The 17,499-nt window shown below is 40.1% G+C and overlaps 1 protein-coding gene across 13 annotated transcripts in view; it reads left to right on the top strand.

Moving 5' to 3' along the window:
• The window catches only part of TBL1XR1 (TBL1X/Y related 1), a 187,478-nt gene that overhangs the window by 142,940 nt on the left and 27,039 nt on the right, over window positions 1–17,499 (top strand). For 10 of the 13 annotated variants that reach the window (XM_049105833.1, XM_025425643.3, XM_025425642.3 and 7 more), the window contains 2 exons: window positions 5,542–5,644; window positions 15,842–15,987. In XM_049105833.1, the coding sequence (XP_048961790.1) occupies window positions 5,587–5,644; window positions 15,842–15,987 (204 nt within the window). In that variant the 5' untranslated portion in view covers window positions 5,542–5,586. The remainder of the gene's footprint in view (window positions 1–5,541; window positions 5,645–15,841; window positions 15,988–17,499) is intronic. The other 3 variants (XM_025425650.3, XM_025425648.3, XM_025425647.2) reach the window with 1 other exon arrangement.

The following is a 17,499-nucleotide window of genomic DNA, read 5'->3' as shown; positions in this document are numbered from 1 at the left end:
TCATGAGAGATGCAAACCCAGGCAGAGGGAGAAGCAGGCTCCATGCAGGGAGCGCGACGTGGAACTCGATCCCGGGTCTCCAGGATCAGGCCCTGGGCTAAAGGCAGGCGCTAAACCGCTGAGCCACCCGGGCTGCCCAATATTGGGTATTTTTAAATCTTCACTCATCTTATGGCCAAAATGTTTTTATGTTTATTATTGGTGAACCTGAGTGCTCGCTTCAGCAGCACATATGTTATTGGTGAAATTGAACATTTTCCTAATAGTTTTTCAGCTAGCCGGCCCGTAAATTGGTTTGATCTCTTGAGTGGACCCAACCTGTGGGTATTCAGTGACGATCAGAATAGCTATGGGAGGAGGGTAAGAGGGCAGGCAAAACGGGTGAGGGGCAGTGGGAGGTGCGGGCTTCCCAGTATGGAACGATGAAGTCGTGAGGTAAAAGGTGAACAGTAAGGAGTACGGCCAGCAGTGTCGTAGTGGCCCCACTTGGTGGCGAGCATGACGCCGTCGTACCCAGTGTCCACCATGCTGTCCTCTGAAACTGATGTGATATCATGTGTAGCTACACTTCAGTATTTTAAAAAGCCAGAATAACAATTTGTTTATTCACTTGGTCCAGTTAGTTACTTGTAGATCCTTTTCCTGATTATGAGAACTATCCATTAATGCATACCTACCGAGAAGGAAATGAGAGAAATACAACTTTAGTATAAATAACCTGATGGCAGTCTTAGGGAAATGAAGGTTTAGGCTCTTCCAAGTGGTTGAACGACTCAAAAATTAATCTGTCTGTTATGAGATAATATGCCGCCACTATACATTGTGTAAGATAAAGTAATTTCGATGAAACATTTGATTTTGGATCATGCAGAGGTTTTCCACATCTCTTTAGAGTGTCTTGCAGGCAGGACATTTAAGAAAATCTTTCTGGTTTCTTTGTTTCCTATCCATAACTTTCCCTGTGTTTTCATTCTTTCAAATTTAAAGTGATATGATTTAGGTTTATAGTCAGGGGCTGGCTTGTTCCAGGAATGGACTCTGAAAAGAACGTATCTTTCTCCTAGGAGAAGCTAGGAGATGATGACCTTCGTGGGGCAGTTACTGTTCAGTGTGTATGTGCTGAACTCAGTTTTGTGATGTGAAACTTGTACATATTCAATTGAATGAATCTCAGCTGAATTGTCTAGGTAGTCCTGTTTTTGTTTTTGTTTTTGTTTTTGTTTTTGTTTTGTAGTAGTCATTACATTGTCTGTCGTGTGTTGAAGTAAAATATTTCATACTGAACATTTAAAATATTCAAGTGTACTCTTAATACAAGCACTTGGCTCAATATTAGTTAAGGCTAATTTTTGTATTTAGTCTTGGCTTATGCAGCTATCAGTTTGGATTAAGCAGCTGACTGCCTGTAACTGATAGGAGGTGAATAAAAGTTGTTACGGGTTTATAGGCTATTCTGAGCGTTAGGATGGAAAAGTACAAAGGCATTTGATTTTTTCGGTTTTTAGAACTCAGTCATTGTTTAAGTATGATGATGCAAAATATAAAACATCGCCTGGGGGGCTTAGGGAGGCCTAGGGGCTCGGGGCCTCAGTCAGGGAAGCAGCTTCCCTCTTGGCCTGGGCTCAAGTCAGGTCTCAGGGTCGAGAGATGGAGCTCCAGTCTTTTCCTTAAGATCCTTTTTCTTCCTCTGTCTCTCCTGCCCCCCCCCCCCAAAAAAAAGAATTGCTTTGTGACTTTAGGAAGTATTAGTTTATATTTAATACCTTGTTTATTTGATGATCCATCAGCTCCTTGAGGGCAGGACTTACTTTACACAAAGTAGCCTCCAGTGGGCTTGACGCCCCAGTGGTACAGGACAGAGACGGGATGAGGGTGTCACTGCTGTTGGAAGAGACTTATACTGAAGGATGCACAGCGGAGGAGATGCGGTGCTCAGACTCTGGTCCCTCCGAAGGCAAGTCCTGTCGAGGATCGGAATGTCTGGTGTCCACCTGGGACAGGTTGAGACCACGGCACACACACACGACCCACCTTAGCTGTGTAAGCAAGACTCACTGAAGTGGGCCAGGTGTGCAAAGCCATAGTGAACCCACTGAGACTTGTACTGAAGGATGCACAGCGGAGGAGATGCGGTGCTCAGACTCTGGTCCCTCCGAAGGGTACTGGAGTTTTCTCTGATTTCGCTCTCTGGCGCACACGCTGTCAAGGTGTTTGGAAACTGAAAACTGGCATTTCAGGCGAGGAGTGTCTTAATGTGTTCTTTTTGTTGTCCGGTCTCCTGTTCTTTTCAGGTGTCTTTTTGAAGTTAGAATTTAAAAGGGTCACTTTCATACCAAACGATACTCTAGAGTTAAGTGTGCTTGAAGGTGGATAAACTCAAGCCTTTGTAGATTTTATGTAGTTTTATTGCAACTGGGACCGAAACCTATAGTACAGATTGCATTAAATTTTCAAAGTTTTTTTTAATGATATATTTGCATGTTTGTCATCACTAAAAAACTGAGCTCTGCAAGGCTGGGGCCAGCCTTACGGCATCTGTGTGTTCCTCTGTCAGCACACAGATTGGTCGGCCCTGGCAACACGCCTGGGGAACAGTAAGGGCCTGTCTCGGGTTGGAAGGGCTGGCTGAAGTAGGACTACAGGTGTAATAATACCTTTAAGATTTGAACCGTTTACCCCTTTCCCTTAAAAAATGTTATTCTTGATTCCAGAAGTTGATACAGCACCGTGATCAGTGGAATAAATCCGTTGATAGCAGCTTGAACAGATAAGAACTTTTCTGCTCTACCTGTTAGGTGGTTTTTGTGATGATTCTTAAAAATGTACTGCCAGTATATATTTACTCTAAGAACATTTATAGACAATAATTTGTATCATTTTGGTTTGTATTTTTCTTTGCCCTGGAATATAGTAGGTGATGCTGAAGCCATCACCGATCACTGCCTTAAGTTGAGACGTTGGTGGCCTTAGCTTGGCAGAACCAAGCCGTGCTGCAAACCTGTGCATCTTGGGTACTTCAGTGCCAGTGCTTATTGGAGTGTTGAACTGAATGATGTAGTAGAGGAAAAGATGCTTGCTCTGTTTTCTCTGTCAGTCTGTTTCACTTGGATCCCACCTAGCACATCTCATTTTGGGAAATCTTGTTAATGAATAGTGATGAATTGTTCCCTTATGGATATCCATGATTGGTCAGGTTTTATGATTTAATTTCTTACAATTATGTGATGGTGTGGGGTTGGGCTTTGTTTTTTCAGAATGAGCAGGGTGGGGACAGTGCAGAGGGAGAGGGGGAGAGAGAATCCCAAGAAGTCTCCACACCCGGTGCAGAGCCCAACGTGAGGCTCCGTCTCAGCACCCTGAGATCAGCTGAGCCAAAAATCAAGAGTCAGGCACCCCAGTTCTTTATCTTTTTAAACTCGTATCGTTCCATGGGCTTTCAACACTGTTTAGTGTCTCCAACGTGTGCCGGACACATTACTACACGTTACAGTGTATGGGTCAGGGTAGATGGTGCAGGGTATCCCGAGAGCGTGGATCACCTAATGCACCGTAGTAGCGTTGAGATAAGGCGTCCCGAGCCAAAATCATCAAAGGGCTATTTCTCTTTATCGTTCAGAACATTCAAGTTCTTGATTGTACTCTGTGTTAATTTTGTAGGAGAATACCTTTTTCTTTATATGAAGATAATTAATTGCTACTCTTCTCCCATGGTTTCTCAGGTCAGTGAGTGGAAGGACTGCCAACCCAGATTTCTTCCAAGAACCTTTGATTCTCCCTTTCTCCCCTTCCTTTCTCCTCTGTCCGGCCAGTCATGCTTTGGAACCCCTGTACTTGGCCCTGGCTTCAGTGCTACAGCCCCGGCGTCTTCCATCCGTTAGGTCCCTGCAGCATCCTGCCCGCGCGGCTCTTATTCCAGTGCGCTTCCCTTCCAGTGTCTTCTTCGTGTCAGAGCCAGGATGATCTTTCATGCTGCTACCCGCCTAAACCCTGGCAGTCTGTTTTCTCTAAGCGATGCTGTCCGGGCCCCTCAGACATGGTTTTTGTGTTTTGAGCCTTACTTGTATGGTCTGTTTCTCTTTCTTCCTCCAGCCTTTCCACTAACTAGTACTGCTCACTGGATGCCTTCCCTTCCCTGCCTTCCTCCCACCAGCATTTATGTTCTCACTCTCCCCCTCCATTCTTCCAGGTCTAAACACCAATGATGCCTCAAGATGTATTCCCAGACTACTAAATTCAGTTAGGCTTGCCTCTGTGTATGTCTTGGAAAGTTGTTATTACTCTTCATTTGTCTTTGTTCTTTTCTGCGCCAGAAGCTTGGTGAGCTTAGTCACCACTTTCCCCACAACTTAGGGCGGGAGCAGTTCTCTCACATGGTAGCCTACTCAGGTGTTGGTTATATCGTGAACTCTGCATCCTAAAGAGACTGTGAACTCTATAGCAGGACGGTCGGCACGGGCACATAGTGTTATATGCCCTCCATACTGAATAGATGTCAGTATATCCTGTTTATGTAAGAGACCAAGAAGGTACGCAGCCTGTGGTCAGATCTGGCCCACTAGCATTTGATAAGGACCACAAAGCTAAGAAAGAGGGTGTTGTTGTTGTTGTTGTTTTTTTAAGTGCTTGAAAAGAAGTCCAAAGAGAAATATTTTATAATGCAACGTTATCAGATGGAATCCACATTTCAGCATCCATAAATAAAATTTTATTGGAACACGGCCAGACTCATTTGTCTACATCTTGTTTGTTGCTGCTTTTGTGCTAAACCATAGAGTTGAGTAGCTTTAACAGAAACTGTGCGTGGATGGCAAAGCCTAACATATTTACTGTCTGACTCTGTACAGAAAACGTTTGCTGATTTCTTTTTTAAATATTTTCTATGACGTGAGAACAGATAAGTATAATTAGGACATATGTAAGCTAGGTCTCAGTTTCCTTCTTTCCTTCCCCCTGAATTCAAGATTTAAGTATGCCCATTAAGAGAATATCATTTAAGTTTTGAAAACTATATTCCCACCCCTCTGCTTTACACGTAGCCAGATCTTTCCAAAACTTGAACATTGCAGAGTAGATGTTGAGAAAACAGAGGCTTCAAATCCTACCAAATTATGTAGACAAAACTAGTTCAGATGGCTCATCCCTCACCCAGTGGTCTAAAAGCATTCTTTTTCTAAATAAATAATATTCTGATCCCTAAAATGTACTGTTTTGTTTTGTTTTGTTTTGTTTTTTACAGTTAAGGAGAAAGAGGAAACTTTATGCTACTTGATATAAATAAAATACAGCGCTAAAGCCCTTTTATAAATTCTGAATCTTTTTGCAAATATGTTATCTTGCAGAAAAACAGACCAGCCATGTTTTGGTTGTATATAATCTATTACTAACTATTGGAATAACTTTGTCAGGGTTTATTATTAGGCAATATAGAACCTTCATTTTACATCATTTAATAAAATCAAATGGTTTTTACAACATTGTTTACATTTTGTTTAAAAATATTTTTATTGAGAAAATACTTAATTAACTTTGTTTTATTTTTAGGGTTATATCCTGTGTTGTGACCTCATGGTTTAAGTGGGAATAAAGATGAGTATAAGCAGTGATGAGGTCAACTTCTTGGTATATAGATACTTGCAAGAGTCAGGTGAGTACTTTCATAAAGTAAATAGGCCTCAAATTATTTTAATATTCTCAAAATAACCTTTTATGCATTTGAAATTTGTATCAGTCCAAACTGTTGAACTTTGTATGTTTCCTTAATGTCTGGACTGCCATTTTAAAGCTATGTGTTACTGCATGGTTTAACTCTCTGACTCTTTCAAATATGTTGGAATCCTCTCAGGCAAATATTTGTTAACAAATGGTTTGGCTTTCAGTGTTCAAAGACCATTTTTATAAGTTATTATGAATTGAGATTGCACATGGTCAGTAGGAACATATAAATTTTCAGATACCATCAACTTGATAATGTATATTCAGAATCCTCAGCTAAATGTTACTGATCCTATTTGCAGTTAGCATTTTAATAACTAAATTAACCATATTTTTCAGAATGCTTTCGTAACCATTATCCCAGTTGATTTAGTTTATCCTTGACTTGAATTCTTACTAATGTGTTTATTGGTGGGTGATTAATAAATGAAATCATTGGAAGTCATTTGTAATAAATATTAAATCATGTTCATTTTTAAACAGACTAAGAGAGGTCCTAAAACAGAAGGAAAACTACAAGGGAAAATGTAGGGTGGAGTAAGCCAGAAAACTTAAAAGTAGAAGAGGGAAGACTTGGGGCGGATGGGGCATAGGACGTGGGAAAGATTGACAGCAGTGGCGACTGCAGATTGTTAGCACGAGATGGTACCATTCAGTAGTTGAAAATGAGCTGGAGAGGTTGAATTTTAGAAATCTAACTTAAAGTTGGGATGTTGTGGTAGTAAGGTGTGAGGCACAGTGTGTGTGTAAACGGTAACTGTTTGGCAGGCGCGTGTGAAGGAGGACGAAAGGCCAGGAGGAGGAGTTGAGCCCTCGATTTTGATTCTTGTTTAGGGCCTAGCCATTGTCCTTTGCCGTGCAGGGAGTGCAGACACGGCCTTAGATCTGAGATCCCACTGCTTGCCGAGCTGCTCCCAGCTTTGCTCTCTGCTGGGGGTTTCCTCTTCCCAGGCACCATCACTGCTTCTCTCTGACCTGAAGCAGCTGAGAAAATGATGTCTAAGGAGGGCAGAGAGGGAGAAAGAGAAGACACTAAAAGTAACCGAGGCAGGATAATTTGTTCTGAAGCTTTGAAATTCATAGATCTTGTTTTGTTTTCTTTTTCAACTGGCAAACTGCTGTTGAAGGCAGATCCAAAGACAATATTGTTGAATATTTTGAGCAAGATTAAAATGATTATTGAAAAAAGTAGTGACCTGACCTAGTGATTATTACATATATAACATGTGTGCACCTGCCTTGATATTGTTAGTAATTTTGGCCAAAATTAAAAGAATTGTTGGGTCAAAACAAACTCTAGCTTTTTCTGCCTTCTGACCACCATCTGAGCCAGAGCTTTGAGGCCTCAGACACTAACATAGAAAACCTGCTAAAGGGCCAGTAGGTGACAGAGGTATGTAATGGCTTGTTGTGTGTTGTAAAGGCAACCGCTGCAGTTGAATCATATGAAACTGCTGTTTCTGGAGATAAGAAACAGTTGGACTAGCTCAGCAGCATCCTGTAGCTCAGCCTCTGCGGAGGTGAAATGGGGCAAGGTGAAGGTAGAGATGTGAATGAGCACTCAGATTTTATTTGCAAACAGAAGTTCATGAGTTGATGTTTCATGTTGCTGTTTAAAAAAAAGGGGGGCAATAAAAAGGGGCAGTAAAATAATAATTCTGGATTAATTTCTGAAAGAGTATCCAGCAGTTAGATACTATCAAAAGTCTTGATGTTGCTTATGTTCTCAGAGAAAATCCTCTGAAATTCTACGTTATGAAGTGTTCTGTGTTACAGTAAAAATAAAGCAAGAATTGTATTTAAAAAAAAAACAACTTTGGTGGTAGACTGCCGTTTATCATATTCGATCCTTTATAGTTTTTTAATATGTTCTTAGTTGTGTTTTGTGTATTTAGAAAGGCTCATACTTTACAGTGTACCCATAATGAAGTACTGTGTGAAGCCACGTCTCTAAAAATGTGAACAGCAGTCCCTTTATGAAGTTCATAACTTCCTATTACATTATGATTTCTAGGGGAGAATCAGGTTCAACTAATGACATTTTGACTTACGGCAGTTTTTCTAGGAATGCAACTTGCCATAAATTTAAGAATCGCCTATACCAAAGTTCTAAAGTTGGATCCTCTGACCACCTGCATCAGAATCACTTAGAGAATAGCGAGTGGGGCCCAGGAATCTGCATTTTACAAATGCCCCAGGTGATTCTTAGCCATAATAAAGTGTTAACAGCCACTGGTCCATATTAGTTGTAAGACAATTAGAATTTGACAAGAAAATTGACAAACAGGTCACAATATCTTGAAAGAAGCCATATTTAGTTACCATTGGAGGTACAGTAGAAAGTGTAAGATGTACACATTGAGATTTGGAGTGCGAGAATATCTCCTAAACATTAGGGTGGTGCCACTAAAAAGTGGTGTATTTGCATTTATAGGCAAGATTTTGCAGGAACGATGAGGCATGTTGATATCTGAAGTTACTTCCGTAAGTAGGAGATGGGAAAGAGTCTGCGAAATGGATAGTGCCATCAGCTCAGACCAGATTTCAGGTAGAGCTCAGAATCCAACCCATCTCAGTACTGGGTGACTCAGTCCAAAAGCTCTTTCTTGGTTCTGATCTCTAATTATGCATAAAAATGGCCATTTTGCATGTGATTTGATTTTGGAATCCAGTACTTCCTTTTCTGGGTTATTTTTGGTGTATTTTGGTGTATTTATCACCATAGAAGAGATACTTACTGTGGATTAGTCATTAAATATCTAAGAAATAGGTTGCAAGTCATCATTTCTCTTAAAAGATTTAAGCAATACAGAAGGAACTAGAATACTAATATTGCTACTTCCCCTGTAAAAGAGTACTTGAATTAGGAGATGGAAGAAAAGAGGTAATCATGACAAAGGAAGTATTTGTGTAAAGCCCTTCACAGGACTGGTTTGTAAAACGACCACTAAGGAAAGTAGAATTTTTTTTCTTGCCTGTTTCATTATCTCAAGGCTCTCAGAAAGTCCAAAAATTACCTTATGAAAGTTTTGATAAACGTATAATTTCAGAAATAATGTTTTCCAGTAAGAACTTCTAATATTTCTCTGTAAACAGTGTTTAATGTTGACTCGGCTATGGCATCTGTCTCCAGAGAAAGTAAGATCCTTTAAACGTTTTAAATAGTTGATACTATGTGATGACCATTCCGTTATGATTATTGTCAGCACTAGGAGATACTGTCTATTAAAAGTCCATCTCCTCTCCCAAATTATATAACTTTTGATTTTTTTTCTTCATCCGTAAAACCTGTTGCTTGTTGAAAAGGGATTACATTGTGATGTTCAGCCTCAAATGTTTTGTAGACTTCTGTTTAAAGTAAGTCCTCCTCCCCTACTCATTAAGACTGATTAAGAGGAAAGTGTCTTTATTGTGAGATGTCTTTATTAAGTGTTGTAACTTTTTGTTTTTCTCAATTCTCTCTCCAACAAGTTCGCCCTAAGCAAATTAAATTGGTCATCACCACTTTGTATTTTGATGAACCTAGAGTTAGGCTTTCATATTCAACAAAAATTTTCTCTGGAAGAATTTTTCTTTCTTTTTCGAGATGACTTGAAAATTGAGTGTATTTGACAGTGTAGTACCGTAAGTAATGATTGACTTGATTATTCAGTATGCTCCATTTAATTAGCATTCGCCCAAGGGCATTAATAATTTGATTGCCCTAATAACTCACATCTAGCAACCGTATGCAGACTAAGCACTAAGGGGCACAGCTAAGCTGTATGGAACAGAACCTGATACAGTGTTAATTTTAGAAGATTTAAGCTGGTTTGGACCTTTTAACTTTCCCTCCTTTTCCTCCCCTGCCCCCCCTTTTGCATCACCTTTGACTCTCCTATGGTTATTCACAGGTTTAGTGTATTTTTTTTCCTAGAGAAATTGTACCGGCAATTATTTGTGAACTTGTGCCACCTTTTTTCTTGTTGCTTTGTGTAAGATGTAATTCATTTTGCTTTAAATTGTGTATTTGATTTGGGAGAGCATTCTTGATTCTAGATAAAACTTCCTGTTACATGTTTAAGAGCTCAGTAGCATTTTGGGTAATGGTTTGCGTAATATTGGACAGCTGTGAAACAGTTGCGTTTTATGATTGAAGACTGACTGGAAAGTGCAAAAACAATACGCCCTTGTTACTGAACTGTTTTCTGGATTGTGATTCTGAATGCTGTCACTTTTAAATCCTCATGTTTTTAGAACTGAGGTTCACTTTGCCATCCAGTCCCCATTTATGAGAAGGTGATGATCTACGTACGTTTAAAGCATTTGGTTCCTGAAGGATCGGCTTGCCCGTCCCACCCCCTCCTCTCTCTCCCCTGCCGACTGACGGGGCCATTCACCGGCTCTGGACCTGGGCCTTGGCTACACCACTGCTGCTGAGGCAGGGCTTCCCTCAGATGTTGCAGTATTTGTTTGTAAGGTCTTGCACTTACCGAGCAATCCCCACACGCTCGCAGGATGTATGGACAACGTGAGGGTTCGGGTCTGTAACCCCGAAGAGCCTATCCGGTTGGGTTCCCCCCGTTAGTGATTTGGTATCAGCCCTCCAGCAAGCAAAGGGTGGGGCAGCTGCCTCAGTGAGCTCTGGGTAACCGATGCCGGTGCCTGCTGAACAGTCTCGAACAGCCGCCCGGTGCAAGGGGTCACGAGGCCCCGGGGCCCGCAGCGAGCAGCGCTCGGGATCCCGGGTGTCCGCCCCGAGTCTTTGTTTCTTTTTCATGAGCATTTGGTCAACTACGGAAGTGCAGGTCAAGTATACATAAAATTTGCTTGATAATCAAATAAAATACGCCGTGACATTGATGTGTCACATACAGCTGTTGTCCACGTGACTAATAATAAGTGGCAGGTGCTTGTCAAAAGTACTGGTAACCCTTATGCTTCCAAATCAGTTTTTCTCTTTTACAAGCTGAATGGCTATTATTTGCTGATAGAGGAACATTCCTATTCGCACGTTACCTCTGACATAACTGGTTAAAAGACAAATGTTCTTTGATTACCAAATACAGAACTTGTTTGGTCTTACTAGTAATCCTCTTGTTTATTTTTTTAAGGAATAGTCAGCATAAATAAAGGGTGTAGGGAAACATAAATTGCTGATGGCATTATAGATTTGCACAATTTCAGGGCAAAACAGTTGCACAATTATGAAAACTACTCTTAAAATGCTCATGCCCCCTCAATTTTTGAGGGAATCCATCCTAAGGAGAAAAAAATACATACACAGCAAAAGCCTATACATGTTAGATATCTGAGGTAAGATTCCTCCTAAGTAGTAAACATTCAGAAAGTCCAAACTATCCATCGATGGGGTGAATAATTTACTAGTTGAGCACATTTATTGGCTGAATAGTATGATAATAAAGTCATTTCAGAAAATTTAATCCATATAGAATGTCCATGGATAGATAGATAGATAGATAGATAGGTATATAGATATATTTTTTTAAGGGCAAAATTAGAGCACAGAATTGTGTAGCCCAGTGTGTTATTTGTGGTGGAGGAAAACAGTGTGTAAAGAAAAAAAGAAAATATAAAAAATATTAGTTGTTAATTTGGGTTACTGTAATTTTTTTCCTTTCTCACATGGTCCATTTTTGTTTGTTTTATAAAACAACATGCAAGATCGCCTATAGCATTTTTTGCTCCTCCTTTCGCCTTTTCTAAAATCTTTAAATACAGAACTTTTTAGAATAAACAAAAATCTGAGTCTAGAGGACACAGTTGGAAATGGATTTGGGGACAAGGAATTTTGTGGTAATGAGGGCAGGGATATAATTTTCTGTTTGTTTGTTTGTTTGTTTGTTTTTTGCTTTACCTGAAACTTAAATAGGATCTTGGATGGATTATTAGATGTTTCTTCTGACTGTGTCACTTTTTGTGGCGGTGAGGTTGTCGTTCATCACCTTGTACCATGGCCTTGATGTTCAAGGCCCATTTTCATGTTCTTGTAGTGTGTTTGAAAGGAGAGTTGGCTTGCTCTGGAGGCCTAACACCTCGGAGAACACAGCCCCTGTCATCCCAAGGGAACAAAGCACTCCCTGAAATAAGCAATATGTAGGAAACAGTTGTTCTGTGATCTTGTTTCTTATGTGGGAACTATGCACGGTCTCATGAGTTGTTACCATGCATCCCCCGCCACTGCCTGTCTTTATTCCTGAGTTACTGTATACTAAACTTCATGGTTGTTTTTAGCCTTAATTCCTTTCTGGAATCTCTTTTTCACCTCCCAAATCTTAATCACCCTACCGAATTTGTAGAGTACTTGATTACAGAGGTAATATTTTTATCAGTTTTGCTCCTACTCCTGGAAAGAAGGGATACTGTCTTAAGCAGTCAAGTCAGTCTTCAGCATCTCACAGATTTAAGTGAACCCCTTTTTGCCTTTCACCATGTAAATCAAAAGCTGTCCTGAGAAGTATTTCCTGAATATATATTTACAGATAAATGGGAATATTTTTTGGCATGACCTGGTTTGAGTTTTGTTTTTGTTTTTTCAAGGAAGATTTCACAAATGTTTATTGAGCATTAAATTAGGTCACATTCTAGGTTTCCAGAATAAAAAGATTTATGAGACCTAAACTCTTCTTCGGGTAGCCCAGTCCAGTAGTTGTACACACACACAAACACACACACGCGCGCGTGCGCGATAACCACCCAGTGTGGTAAATACCATACTTAGACTGTAGGATTAGCGTGCAGAGAAAGGTCCCTCCTCTGAGGTGGTGAAAAAAGGACTTCCCCTCCATTCAGATGAGAGAAAAGAACAGGAACGAACACACGGGGTACCAAGGCGTGAGATGGTATAGCATATTCACAGTGCTACATAATTGGCCATCACTTGAATTTTATGTGCAATGGGAAGAAAGCTGTGGGGGGCATGGAATTGGGGAGATGAGTCTGGAGACGCAGGTAGGGTCAGGTGACAAGGTAACTGTGTGTCATACTTAGAAGCTCGGCCTTTATTAGGAAGACCAAAGGGATCATTGAAAGTGCCCAGAAGAGGATTGTGACTGGTCTTGTTGCACAGGTGATTCTCCAGCTGTAGTGTGGCCAAGGGACTGAGCTGGGGAAGGAGGAACTTGGGGCAGTAATTGTAGGCAATGGATGATGGGAACTAAACTCAAGGTTCTAGCAGAAAAGGAAAGCTGCTGACAGAGACCAGAGAGCTCAGACAGCTAGGAGTTGGGAAACCAGGGGGCGCACCAGGGGCCCAGGTGAGCGTTAGGATGACTTTCAAGGATAATGAAGTTAAGGTCAGGTGTCTAAGGAAAACGGAAGTGTTGGGGAGGGGAATAAGAAAAGAAGTTTTGAAAATAATGATTTTAAGCTGCCAACTATGACTAGAAGTAAAAAATTACGATTGAATTCAACATTTATTGAAGCAGAGCATTTTTAATTGTGGATCTTTTTTAGGGTAGACATTAATGTGAAGTGTCAAAACAATGCACTAATAAACCCCTTCAGAGTAGTTTTCTTACTATTTGAGAACATTGTAAGCATATGTGTGATAACTTGAGATGTATGTAAGCACCTGGGATAGCTTTTCTCGCGCTCTGACGGAACAAATTCAGGATATATAGCCTGCCAGTCCAAAATTGACATCATCTGCCTGCAACTCTTAGGATATTCTTGGACATAAGCTTGAACTCTAAATATGATGATTTTGATTATTTAAATTATACTCATGAATTAGAGAGTACAGAAGTCATAGACTCTGCCAAAATTTGTAAGGCTTATGAAAATCAAAACGCTTAAGAAACATTGCTAATAAGATGTCTTAATGTTTCATGCACTACTGACACCACTTTATAACACTCTGAGTTGAGGCAACAATGATGTAATCCTTTATTTTCTGTTAGGAAACAGGAACTCACTCAGTCTTAGCTTTATCCTTGACCATATTTTAACTTAATTGTTCAGTAAGAGCAGCAGAATGCAGTGGTTACCTCCGTGGTCTCTGAATGAATTTAAATCCTTATCCTCTTAAAAATAATGTGGTATATACATGGAATATTGCTCAGCCATAAAAAGATGAAATCTTGCCATTTGCAACAACGTAGATGGAAAGAAATAAGTCAGAGAAACACAAATACCAAATGATTTCACTCATGTGGAATTTAAGAAGCAGAACAGATGAATGCAGGGGGAAAAAGGGAGCGAGACAAAGCAAGAAACAGACTCTTAACTCTAGAGAAAAAACTGATGGTTACCACAGGGCAGGTGGGTGCAGGGATGGGGATGAAGGAGCGCTCTCGTGATGGGCACGGGTGCTGTGCGTGTGGACGTGCTGAATCACCGTCTTGTACGCCTGGAGCTAATATTACACTGGATGCTAACTAACTGGGATTTAAATCCTTATTCTGTTAGTGGCTGTTTCCCCATCTGCTAGCTTAGATTATAAAATTAAAAAAAAACAAAACTATATATGTGTGCGTTGTGGAGGCCCTCCTCCATCAGTGGTATTGTCCATCTTGAAGTTTTCTTAAGTCTCTAAGCCACTGGCTGTTTAGCCTTTTTCCCGTTTATAATTTACTGTGAATTTATTTAGGGAAGGGAATATAATTGGACACAGGGACCCTCCAGCCTCAGCGCTGTGGATTTCACTGCCTTAGCTCTTACCGTCCCTCCATCCTCCCCAGACGTTGTAGCCTTCTACCCTGGCAGGCTGGAACCTGCTCATAGCCACTAGTCATGGGTGTCCTCCAGGGACAATGCAGAATGACGCGTTTTCTTTGACATGTTTCTTAGTCATTGCCCCGTTTCTTAGCCATCTCTGAGAACTCCGATTAAGCTGAAAACCAGAAATGTGTTTGATATTGGTCTTGCCAGGAGGCAAGGTCAACGTCTTAAAAGCAACATCTTTTTACCTCTCACTCTGGGTTTCAGGAATGGAATGGAATGGAATGTCTCAAAGAGGGAAGGAAGGATCCGTGCGGAAGAGTAGCTGAGGTGTATTTTGTCTGCTGACCAATGAAAATACTTCCTAGCCACGTGCTTTCTTAGGGAGTCCATAGTATTTTATTCTAGACTGTTTATAAGTGCCACAAGAAGCCTCAGGTGGAAGCACAAGATGCGGAAAGACAGAGTCAGCCCTGGAAAACTAGGATAGGCTGGATAACAGTTATTACATGGGTTAGATCAGTTTAAGACACAAGCCCATTTTCATTTAGATTACTTAGTGTGAAAGTGTCTTAATGTTTCATAATATGTAATGCCATTAAATTGCTTAAAATACGTTAATGACGGTTACTATTTAACGATAAGCTCTGATGGGTGTTTTAGTGAAGAATAACTGCACTTGCATCTATCATTTTACTAGAGTTTTACCTTTGAATTTGGACTAGACTTTCAAAGCAAGACCACATAAAGAATTTTTTATTATGTGTTTTGCGTTTAAGTGTTTCAAATTAAAATTAAAGAATTGCTGTTAGAAACTGGATATTTACTTGCTTGCTTTTATTTCCTAAAGCTTTCATTTACATGGGTTATTACTAAGTAGCAAAGAATTAGTAAAAATATTTTGCATTTAACTCCTACGTACAATGAGACTTAAGTGTAAAAATTTTTGTTATTTATGTTGATTTTAGTTTGCTTATTTCCTAAGTTTAAAAAAACCTGCAGAACATTGGATTTATACATTGTTTGACAATTTGCATGTAGAAATTTAAATATGCTACAAAAATATTAAGTGTCACCTTAATTTATCTTGGTCTAAATTATCTTCAGTGAAGCAGTCGACTCACATGATTTCCAAAGACTCCTTCTCCCCTTCCCCGCAGTTTTAAAGTTTGATGCTATTCTTTGAGGAAAATTACAGCTAAATTTTATATGCACTAGAAATTTTATATCATATTTTTTGTAATTAAAGTGAAAAGGAAAATATGTAAAAGCTAGTATGTTTGGATTTTTATATTTTTTGTTTAAAAACATATTTAACCTTAGCTAACAGTCTGAGATTTCAAATGGATGGATTGTGATTTTGCAAGATCACAGAGATCTTTCATTTGTGTCTTTTAAATAGCATGTTGCCATTGGGAGAGAATAAATTCTTATATCTTTTTTTTTTTTTTTTTTTTTTTGGTTTTAGGATTTTCTCATTCAGCGTTTACCTTTGGTATAGAAAGCCATATCAGTCAGTCTAACATAAATGGTGCCCTCGTCCCACCTGCTGCATTGATTTCTATCATCCAGAAAGGTCTACAGTATGTAGAGGCAGAAGTTAGTATTAATGAGGTAAGGAAACCTTATTTGAAATACTAATAAGTCTTACTCTTAAATTTGTCCTTAAATCTAATATCTTGTCTCTTCATTCATTATCCGGCTTCAGCTTCCCTAGGTTGACAAAGTTGAAGGGTGGCGTTCCTGGTGTCCCAGTCAGGGTGAACAGGCAAGGCCTGCTGGCTCCCAGCTGCACGAACCTTTGGTTCTCATTTATTTCCCTTTCTATGGTTTTATAAGTAACTAATAAGAAACCGTTCTCTTTAAAACAACAGTGTGCTGTGGAACACGGAGACCGTAATTGGCAGTCTGAAAAATCCCAAAACCTCAGGTTATTTGGTTATACCTGATTTTGGAAGGCAGGTTATGATTAAAGCCAACTCTTGATGCTTTTGCCTATACAATTCCAGTGCCGGCCAGCGATGACCCATGAGCCAAATCCTGCCTGCTTGCCCGTTGCTGGATTGGAACCCAGCCACGCTCCTTCATTTATGTACTGTCTCGGCTACTTGTGTGCTACAGTGGCAGTATTGAATGGTTGTGACAGAGACCTTATGCTCCGCAGAGCCTTAGATATTTACTGTTTGGCCTTTCACAGAAAAAGTTTGCAAACCTTGGTCTAGCTGAAAATTTTCATAAGTGATCAAGATTTATAATACGTGGAGCTCTTTATTTTCATTTCAGAGCTTAACATGTTCCCCTTTACTTTAGCAAGTTTTTTTTTTTTTAAATAAACCTCCTTGGTTTCTATACCAGTATTTATTATTATAATTATGTAGTACTCTAATTCTGATTTCATTATTTTTGAGTTTCTTCATCTCCAAAACTGAAAAATCCACTAATATTAAATTAAATGTGTCCTCATTGACTTTTAGTGTTTTCTGTCCCAGATTATCCTTTATCACAGGGGGTGAGAAACAGTCTCCACCAGTGGCCAGAGTTAAAGTCTCATGGTATCTGAAAAATACATATTTTGTAGATTTAATGTAGTACTCTACGGTGTATCTGTGTTGGCATTAAATAAATTACTTAAATTCTCCAGCTCCTCAAATACTCCATTGCAGCTGACAGCTCAGAAAGATGCGCGGTGTTGTTGTAGCTCAGAGCAACCCCCTCACTGCCCTGTAGGTAGGTCTTGGGTTAGTGCACCTTGAGCAGCCTGAGTGAGTTGGGCCTTACATGTGCATTGTCCCAGTTTCTGTTTCTGACTTGTTCTGTCTCCATGTGGCCACTGGAGAACTTTTTATTAACTTGTAGCCTCCTGATATCAATGGGAGGAGCTTTGTAAACTTACAGCAATGCCATAAAATTAAAGAGCACCCGTCTCAGAGTGAGGGTGGTACTTCTCGAATGTTCGTGTGCTAGAACTACCCGAGAGGGCTTGTGAAAGCAGGGATTCCCGAGCCCCTCAGAGATTTCGACTCTGTAGGTTTGACTGTCCGTTTCTAACAGACTACAGGTGCGGTGGCCGTGCTGGTGGTCCTCAGGTCACCGAGGAAGAGCGCCAGCTAGGAGTGCCCGGCGCCT

The sequence above is a fragment of the Canis lupus genome, chromosome 34 (assembly GCF_003254725.2).
Source record: "Canis lupus dingo isolate Sandy chromosome 34, ASM325472v2, whole genome shotgun sequence".
Classification (NCBI taxonomy): Eukaryota; Metazoa; Chordata; class Mammalia; order Carnivora; family Canidae; genus Canis; species Canis lupus.
The sequence above is the reverse complement of the archived record's forward strand: the minus strand, read 5'-3'. Positions and strand labels throughout refer to the sequence as shown.